At 38.4% G+C, this 10,361-nt stretch overlaps 1 protein-coding gene across 1 annotated transcript; it reads left to right on the top strand.

The window, feature by feature from the left end:
• Window positions 1-6,125: 6,125 nt before the first annotated feature.
• Window positions 6,126-9,963, top strand: cunh1orf52 (chromosome unknown C1orf52 homolog). Its single transcript, XM_068707685.1, has 3 exons — window positions 6,126-6,563; window positions 8,211-8,421; window positions 8,705-9,963. Exons 1-3 carry the CDS (start codon window positions 6,264-6,266, stop codon window positions 8,854-8,856), a joined length of 663 nt encoding a protein of 220 aa, XP_068563786.1. The 5' UTR covers window positions 6,126-6,263; the 3' UTR covers window positions 8,857-9,963.
• Window positions 9,964-10,361: the final 398 nt, after the last annotated feature.

Here is a 10,361-nt window from a genome sequence, read left to right on the forward strand (position 1 = left end):
ATGATTTTTGAAACAAGCTGTCAAAAGAAAATACCTTCTCCGCATGGTTTAAACATGTACAGTAATTCATTAGATTTGACAGTTCAGTTGTGACTTGACGACATTGCCTTTAGCTAGAAACAAATGACAACAAATATTGATGTTTGTTCAGAGAATGTTTCTTCTGTAAGTTTCTTTCTTATAAATTATTTGATTCAGTTGCAAAAGCTTCAGGCACTGTCTCATTCACTTTGAAAATGTGGAATAACGTTCAATATAGGAGATAGAAGTGCAATAGTATGAGGTGGAAAGGCTACATTTGTCTGTGCTTCAGATCTTCTCTGATAGACCTTGCTGATATTTATTCACTACCTGGCTCTTAACTCTTAAATTCCCTTCTTCTTCTTCTCCTGTTTGTAGAGATGATTGTCGGACAGAACTGACAGGGATCATTTGAATTATGCATTCGAAAAGTAGATGTTGCTGGCCTTGACTCAAAGCATTCTTCTGTGACATGTGCAGAACATGCAGACAAGGGGGCTTTTCCATGGAGTGACCAATCTGTTTTGCAGTCAGCCTTAAATCTTATCCGCAAGATCATAGAAGCACTCTTGTCTGTCTCTCTTTATTATTGTGCCCCTTCAGGTTCTGTCTCTCTCTTGTCTGTCGAGAATAGTCAAGATGGGATTTGGCAGCTATTTGATAAAGTATTGAAGCAAATGTTAGCTTTTGAGTAGGGACAGTCAAAAAGCATAAACGTCAGGGGTCAGCCTGGTTGCAGGGTTAAATTCTATCTTTCAGTATAGCTTTTAAGAAAACATCTTAAGACGACTTTCAAAGAATATCTACATCTGCTAAAAGACAGAAACATTTAATTTTTTCAAGAGAACTTGAGACCACACAATTGGACAACCACTAAGAGCCTTACAGGGAAATGGATAGCCAAAAGATGTCGATTTGGACAGCCACGGACTGATCATCTGACAATAAGTGTTAATAAGTTGTGAATGTAGCTCAAATGTTACATATTTGGGAGCGGGAGGCTTAGCTGTGGTTAGCAGTTTTCCCCTGCATGTTTTAACGTAGTTGAACATGGAGACAATGAAGACCCATAATCAAAAGGTGACATCGTTGTTACCTCATACAGTACGCATTTATCATTCTGACGTTCCATCATAAACTAGAGCAGTGAAAAAAAAGTGTCCTGCCACTCACAAACTCTTTGACTACCTCTCTTTAACTTGTACTTTTGTATGAATGGGTCTGATCAAAGTACAGTCGAGATCTCTAGGTGTGTGTGTGTGTGGTGTCTGTATGGGCATGTTGTGGAGACTGTAGAGGAGAGAGAGCGGTGAAAATCAAAGCATCAGGAAGGGCATGGGGTTGATTGTGCTGTGTGTGCTTAACCCACAGCCATCCACGCTGCAGGACACCGTGGAACATGTGATGGGGATGATCACCCCCCCAGCACCCGCTCCGGCCCACACCACATCCCACTCGCCCCCAAACTGTCCTTTTGACCCAGATCTCCCACACCTCCCAGCAGCCCCCTCGTCTCTTCTCTTTCTCTTTTTTTTGTCTCTCTCTCTCTCACTTTCTCTATTCCTGCCACATCAGTTGGATCCCGTTACGGCCTCCAGCCACGAGCCCCGACAGGCCGCAGTGCAAACAGAGCCTTGAGTTAATGTAACGAGCCAAAGAATGTCACCTCTCAGGTTTGAAATCTCGCTGAGTGTTAAGTGACCAGAGAAAACACAGTGGTAGTGATAAACAGAAGTGCAGGAGGGGAATCAAAAGAGAAGTACAGAAAGTAAGGAACATGAGGGATGGATAACAAAAGTCTTGAAGAATGAAGATGAAGTGCGGTAGTGAATATGCATAATTTGACAACGCATGTACACGCACCGTGTATGAATATAAAAATGCATGTTTTAACATGAATGTCGCCTCTTGGCTTCAGCTGAGTCTTTCTCTCTGGAAAAAAAGAGGGGGAAAAAAGACCTGTCATGACACCACATGTTATTTCCACCTCAGCCATTTTCCAGGTAATCATATCGAAATGGAAAAAAGAAATGGAAGAAGATAAAAGGAGTGATGACATTTATATTGAGTAATGCTGGAAGAAAAGGTGAGCATAAATATGTGATTCCCCCAGGTGTTGCTTTGACAACTGGGGTTGACTCATTTTTTTTTTTTCAGTAGCAGAACAGTGTAGCTGCATGTTGCATAAGGCCATAAATTTGATATCAAAGAAAATGAATTAAATGCCATAGTTACTTATTTTATATTTGAACTGATACATGATATTTATGATTATAATAATTTAATCCTCAACACTTGTTGGAGAATGTCAAGCTGAATCAATTTCTAATGCACATTTTCACAGAAAAAAACATAATCCCTATTTCTCCATGGAGCTAGCTAGTTAGACAATGAGGTGAAGAAGAATTCAAACTTAGTCTAATTGGTATGATGACAAAAATCTAGAAAGTACAATTTGAGGCTTTCACAACATAGATACATGATGTAGATGTGATCATATAGACTTTTAGAAACATGGAAACATTTCACATCGGGCGCTCAAAGGCTACATTCAAAACACTTGAAGAATGCAACTGTTTTAAAGAGTCAAGCTACTATCTTTCATACCTTACATGTCCTCTCTTGTTTTGACGTAAGTGAACGTTGTAAACTAAATAGGTCTAGTTTATGCATGTAAAATATATCCTGGTTAAATAAATACAATATCAAATGTTATTTTTAAAAAACGTGTGTTTGTTTTATTTGAGTAGACAAGATAATCAGGAGACGGGCCTTTAACATTAGGAATGGTAATAGTATCCAGCTTTCCTCTCACACATACAAAAATTGCATACAGTATAATTAACTTAGAAAATTATCATCTTAATGTAATAAGGTCTATCAGTTAACTACCTAGAAATAAAGGGGTGAGGTCAAGGTTTGTTATACTGAGTTTATATGTTGTCACATCACCAAATTATAGTTTATCAGTACAAACAATCATTTAGCTTTAACAAGGTATACGCTTTTGTCAGCATGGCAGCTCTAGGGTGTTACAGACTTGAATCTTGTGAATTATATAGAAATTGCCCATAGAAATGCTGGTTGGGCCATACATGACTTCTCAAAAGAAATAAATACAACCTATAAAAAATCATAAAGACAGGCCTTGTTCATGTCCATTGAAAATGACAATGATCTTGACATCAGTGTCTGTTCTCCTTTTTAAGGTCACTGTTCTACCTACTGTGTCATCCCACTACATCAACAAAGCTTGAGTTCAGTGTTCAGAGTTCAGTGGCATCAGCCAGAGGTTGCAACTACTTTGGTAAGCTATTTTAACTCTCATAAGGTGACATGCAGTGATAAAGTCTAGGAATATTAAAAGGATCGTCCCTTACTAAGTCTCCAACCAATCACAAACCAGATTGGACCTCAGAGAAAACAGCTGGATTATTCCAAAGAGGGCTACAACACAAAATCACAAAGATATCCGGCCTACAGTTAAAAAAAGAGTGAAAACTTCCATCTGGGTTTAACAAACACATCATAACTCTTTTTTATTCTCCAGGTGTTATTTGGCAACTTCAAGATGGACAGTTGGTTTAATTATCTAAAACGTAATCAGGATTTCCACAATCAAGAACCAAAATGCTCTGAATCACCAAATGTGTTATAAAACATGTGAGGAGATGCCTTCTGTCAACCAATAGGGATTATTTTGAGGAAAAAGTCCTAGTCAGCTCAAATTAGTCGGCATTTCTCTCTTAATTGTAGAAAAGTTACAAGAGAAATAGAGAGAATAAAACATCTGCCCAACAGTGTATTTGCGAACAGTAATCTACCCACTGATGTGCTGTCACAGATGTGTCCTGACCTGAGCTAAGAAAGATAGATAGATAAATTAAAGTCATTCAAGATATTATGAATGGCTAATTTAAACAGAGACATGAAGAGGTGTGGCTTTTCACCTTCATGGGGAATTTCTCATATCATGGTCAGTCTCTGGCGATTGGAGAGAAAAACGTTAGCCAAAGGAAGGGCCAATTGTCCCAACTATAGGACAGTATCCTCCCATCTGAATTTATTATCTTTTTTGCCTAAAATGGATGAAAAACAACAATATGATCAGAAAAACAAAAAAAATCTTCAGTACATACAGTATGGGGGCAAATGGAGTCTCATATTCCTAGTAGTGAGACCGGTAAGAGGAAAAACAGGGGAATTAGGAAGGGTCAATACAATGGCTTGTTGCAATAGTTATTTAAATTGATTTAAAATTTAAAGTTTTATTTTTTTGATGAACAATCTGCACACATCTAGTCTGAATTCTGGAATACAGTGGAAATTGTACTGGGGGAAAAAAGTGGAATTATCTCACAATGTTTATTGTTTCAAGACACATAGATCTTAAATGTTGAAGCTATGCTTTTTTAGATGTTGCTTGTTTATTCATTTAATTGCAGTGCAGTTGAACAATGAGGATAAGAGAGACCGGGTACCACCTCTGGAAGCTATTTTCCAAGAATTTGTAGTCACATTGATTGCCAGTTCATTAACACGGTCCAGACGGTCCATATAAACTGTCTATCTGTCAAAAGGATAATATCTGTGAATATCACCTCTGAGGTCACAACTTGCTCATTAGTTGCCAAAAACATGACATACTCATGAAATATGTACTGATAGTCATACCCATCCCATGATTCCTTTAGGTACTTATCATGGCAGCACCACTGCTGGTGCTACTGCTACTACATCTACTAAGGAGCACAACGGTGTTGAAATAAAGATAAGGAAAGAAAATGTCAAACACTCAATCACAACAAGGAAGCAGTGAAAAAATCGAAATATTTTCCTGGACATGAACATTTACATTCTGGATCTGTTGAATCTAAATCTGATCACAAGCTCACCGAAAAATGCAAAACATCTAATTTGAAGCATCTGTATTGTTAGTATTGAGCATGGGGAGGAGGGAGAGGAAGATAACAGGGAATGGAGAGAGGAATTAGGAGCAGTATATAATTTATATTCACTTGTCTATCCTTTCCATTTTAGTCGTTGTTTGACCTGTTAACGGGCAAAGACTGGCCCCTCTAAGTCTAGCAGACTTCCAAAAACCCAAGATAAACTGTTTAGGTTCTCTGAACTGCTCTAAATCATCAGGAGAAGAGATGTGACTCTCTGAATTCTTTAGTGTTTTGAAGGCGGCGGCCCAAGTAATGGGAGCAGACAAAGAATCTTCACTGGACGAACATCTAAGCACGAGTAAACATGATGCATAAAAGATGATGTATTTGTTCTGAAGGGTCATGCTTCTATAGCCAATACAAGTTTAGTTCCAAACCAGAGTGGACAATGATCAGGCCAATGCAGAGTTGGTTGCCTGGTGTTCAGTTCATGTCAGTGCCTCACTATTTTTTGGGGATGGCTCATTGGTGGGACTATACTGCACTCTAGTGGTCAGAAAATATTAATGGCGCACTGCTGTTCTTTCATAGTTCACAAGCTGATGATCATGCTGTCACACTGCTGGCTGAATAAAAGTTGTAGTGTTTAACAAAAATCTTTACTGATCGCTTTGGGACTGTTTGAAGCCTGTCTTTGATATCTAGTATATGTGTTTACAAACCCACTAATCTGACCACATGTCTCACATAATCAGTCAGAAAAAGATTCCAGGCTAAAATATAAAAAAAAAAAAAACGTAATTTCATTGCATTTCGACATCAGTGTAACTTGAATAAGTTAACAGTGACATCTGGAGGCTATTTGGGCGACAGCTGAAGCATGAATGCAGCGCCAAGTCTCATTGCCAAGTTTTGTGAAAGCACTCTGTAATATATCTTGCTGTTTCACATCTGTAGTTGACACCGACTGTGCGGCTGTTTACTGATAAAATACTAGAACAATATAAATGACTACAGCGCATGCAAATAAATAGAAGGTAAGGTAAGGTACAAAGTCGTTTATTCTGCCAAAAAAGTCGATTGCATGTTGACAAAATGACATGAAGTCCAAAGCCAACAGCACTTTGTGTTTACGGTTTTTACTCGGCTTGTTCCTTTAATGAAATAGCTTTACGACAGTCACCACGACACTACTTACAAACTTTACGACTCTCTTGGAGGCTGATTCAAAATGGAGTAGGGCTTACAGGTACTAATCCGAACCCAACCGAAATAGCTTTACAGTCAGATTTGTATTTGTTTTTTTACAGAAACGGGTTGTTACTTGGAACATTACTAGCCGCTGCAAAAATGACAGAAGAAAAGAAGTCCAGCTCTCTAGGTTTCTTCTCGAGCTACGACGATTTGAGCGACAGCAGCGATGGCAGCGACTCCGACGAGGAGGGAGAAAGTCGAAAGAAGAAACCGGGGACCGATGCTACGGGAAGCGGAGCCCAGTCCTCCCAACACGGGACCAAACGAGCCGCCGGTGGAGCTCCGTTACCCAAACCGGAGGAGCTGTTCGGCTCCGTGTCCAAGCCTGCTTTCCTCTACAACCCGCTGAATAAGGAGATAGACTGGGAGAGTCTCACGGTCAAAGCTCCAGAAGAGGTAAAAACACAAGTTAATACAGCGATGCGTAACTTACGTCATTGAAAAAGGGTTACACTTATCATTGCATGCCCTATGATGTTAGCAACGTCTTCCTGTTAACCCATGTAACGTTAGTCGTATCTATTTCTGTGGACACAACACAGGTATTTACTTTAAAGGAAAGTTTTCATATTGTATCGCAATAGCCTGCTGATATACCAGTCATCTAATCAATGCTGATACTGAATGCTGATATATAAAGGAGTGACGATAAAGTGCATGGTTTGAATTCTTTAGATGTAGCTGTGCAGTGTGCAAAGCACACTAGATGGCATGCAGCCGGTGATTTAAGGATTCAAGGATCATTTATTGTCATTGTGCTTCACAGCAATGCACAGCAAAAAATGCAGTTGTTGTTCATTTGTAACACAACACACACATGGCAAACACAACTAAAACAGTAGTACATTCCTGTAGTGCACCATAAGGAATGTAAACAGCAGAAACAAAAACAATGGAGCATTCATTACAACCATAAGAGAGTTAGGACTTGACTTGGACTTGTGAGCATCTCTGCTTCGTATGGAGGATGGTTGTTTTAGGGACCATCAATATATTACTATTTTAAGGAGATAAAACCTTGTTTTTGCACACATTGATAAGGAAATTTAAAGTTATATTTGAGTTATATTATAAGTCATATGCACAATAATTACAGTTAAGCAGTTATTGGTAATCAAATTGATGAGTCTCAGGCTCCCAACTGTCCTCTGACGTTATTAAAAAAATGGGGTGTATATCTGTATCTGGGTGAAAAATGCTATTTATCTAATATATAAAGAAGTGAAAGGATGTAAATGGAACAAAGTCTTATTAGAATCTAACACACTGAATAGTGCAAGTGCAGCAGTAAAATATAGGAATCCATATAAGTTGACCCGTTGATTCCAAATTAATACCACAAGACTGGACAAATGAGACGCACATCTTCATATTGGTGTTAAGTGCAACATTATTTTATAGTTGATTTCATTGATGTTCATGTAAAATAAATTAGTTTCATATACACATAAGTGTGCAAGATGAGACCTATTTGGCATAATTTGTAACGGCATTTTTCACTAATATGGGCAAGTCAGCAAGAAACTCTTGGAGAAAAAAAAGATTGGTACTTTGTCATTAAAACATTAATTTATTAATGGTCCCTTTAGCTTCAAGGATTGTTAAAATAGATTTCCTGGAAACTATCTGCAGTTTTAATTCTTACAAAATAACTAAATATTTAAATTTTTGCTAAAACCAACTGCTCTTTGCTTTTTTGTCTTAAAAGATGACTTGAGCTATGAGTTGATAATCCTAATTGTTTTGGATCTAATGTCTGTTGACTAACTGATTGATCAACAAATTGTTTCAGCAATGTTTGACCAGCACAGCACATTGTTGTCTTTTTGTAGACAGACTACCTGTGACTTATGTGATATACTTATTACAGGTTTTATTAGATATTTAACTTCTCTTTATGTAAGGGAAATAGTTCAAACAAACTCAAAGGTTACAGCTCATTCTTTGGAGCCTTTATGTGTCTAGTTTAGTAAATATTACAAACTTTTCCTTTATTACCTTCTCTAAGCCAGTTTACATCCTGTTTTTCTGTGCTACCTGAAGCCTGCCAGAGAGTTTAAGCCGTGGAAGACAAACGCTGTACCCCCTCCTGAGAGCTACACTGTAGAGCCAGAGAAGAAGAAGGGACCTCCCCCAGGCATGGACATGGCAATAAAGTGGTCCAATGTGTATGAGGACAATGGGGAAGATGCACCACAGCCGTTCGCTGGCAACGCCCGATTCTTACCCACAGAGGAGGAACTCCCTGAATCAGGTTAGTACTGAAAGGCAATGACAGCGATGCACTTTTTTACTCTCCTTTCAGTATGAATAAACTAATGTTGGGAGCCATGTCATTACCATACAAGCACAAGCTAAAAAACATTCAGATTGAAAATTAAAACTTGCATTTGCTCCGCTTTGAACCTCCATGGAAATAATGCCTATTCATATGTTTGACTGGCATGCTGTTGAGTAGTTCAAAAATTATTATTTCCCGCTCTCCATCCAACCCCCAAAATCCCTAAACCAACCACCACCACTCTCCTGGTGATCAGATGAGGAATCAGAGCTCGACCTGTCTGCCAAGAAGCGTAGAGTGGAGACCTTCCAGCAGAAGGAGAAGAGGAAGAGGGACATGGGACAAGCCACCTCTGACAAGAATTTCGTCGAGGAGGAGAAAAGGATCCTCAGGCAAAATATCGATTGAGGCCTAACTCTCCCTCAACAATCTGTTTTTTAATTTAAATATTTTATGTCGGCTGAAAACGCTCAAAGATATAAGCACAGTGGTCAAGTAGGTGGTATGCTGCAAACATAAATAGACATTTTACCTATGTGTTGACATCATTTGCAATATTTTAGTATTTGTTTTGTTATTAAAGGACTTTAACAGTCCCACTGTTAACGTTTCAATTTAAGAACTCAGGTTCTGGTAAATCTCCACAGACTATTTTCCCAAGTATAAGGAAAATTCAAGTGTTTTATAGTCTGAGTTGTATTCTGCATAGTTTTGGTCATCATCCCTCTTTGATTTTACCCACCAGCTGTCTTCACAGGGATGAGGGATATCACGAGGCACAGCTTTACAATGTGTACTGGGCACCTTCGCTTTACTTCTCAATATGTAGTCTAGACAACAAGTTGAAGTGAGAGTTTAAACCTGCCAGATAGCTTGAGTTTGAGTCTTTGCAAAAAAATTTGTGAATATAAATGTTATCATAATGATGAAGGCCAAGTGATTTAACTTAATAACAGGGTTTAGCCTGCTGTGACACATTGAACATAATCGTGGTTAGGTGGCTTTGCCTCTTGTTTGCTTTAATTTAACGAGCTGAGATAGCAGTGAAGTCCAGATGTGGTGGTTTACTTGGTCTGTGTTTGTCTTGTATACAATATCTAATCACCACTGACATATGAAATATATGTGTGTGTGTTGTGTTAATACAGTGACTTTCCTATAAAAAATGTAATTAAAATGGTTGTGAATTTGTTGAAATTACATTTTTAATAACTGCTTGTTCTTCCTGCTTATGAGCACTAGGTGTCGCCCATAAGCTACTCTAGGAAGTACTCCCTCCATGTTTGTAGTGAAGTCTGCTTCACTTTGACTGTGTGAACATTGGGCAACCAAACTACTACAAGGGTCCATGCTATTCGTCAGGAGGGGAGTTCTGATCTTCACTTTGGAAGTTAGTCTCATCTCAGTTCTCTTGAGATACTCGATGCATACAGACTATTCAGTCTCATGTACCTTGTATTACGCAACACTTTACATCTGTGTGAAATAAAACGTCTTGCATGTTTAGTATCCAAATGTTTTTCGAACATTGTACTGTTTTATGGACCTTCTCTTTCTGCCTGCAAATCTGCTCATCAGTGTAAACTGGTCGTCTGCAGATCATTTTATAAATAGTTTTTAGTGTTCATCATAAACCACTTGGTCAGTATACGGTATTGGAGAACGCTGTTCCGTCCTCTGAAATTGATTTAATTAAAGTACAATTTCCAAAAGTGCTACAGAAAATGGGCATGGGATAATATTAATATTTCATGTCACGATTATCCTGGCCGAAATAGCTGCGCTTTGTTAAATTCTGCTGAAACATACTGGAATCACTTTACATTTTGTTAGGAAACAAATATTTGTATTCCATCACAGAGGAGACACGGCTTTTTTTAGGGAACATTCTTTTTAGCAAGAAACAACCAAAC

Source organism: Cebidichthys violaceus, unplaced genomic scaffold (genome assembly GCF_023349555.1).
Source record: "Cebidichthys violaceus isolate CVI_PGR_0920_01 unplaced genomic scaffold, fCebVio1.0.p SCAF_13, whole genome shotgun sequence".
NCBI classification, from domain to species: domain Eukaryota; kingdom Metazoa; phylum Chordata; class Actinopteri; order Perciformes; family Stichaeidae; genus Cebidichthys; species Cebidichthys violaceus.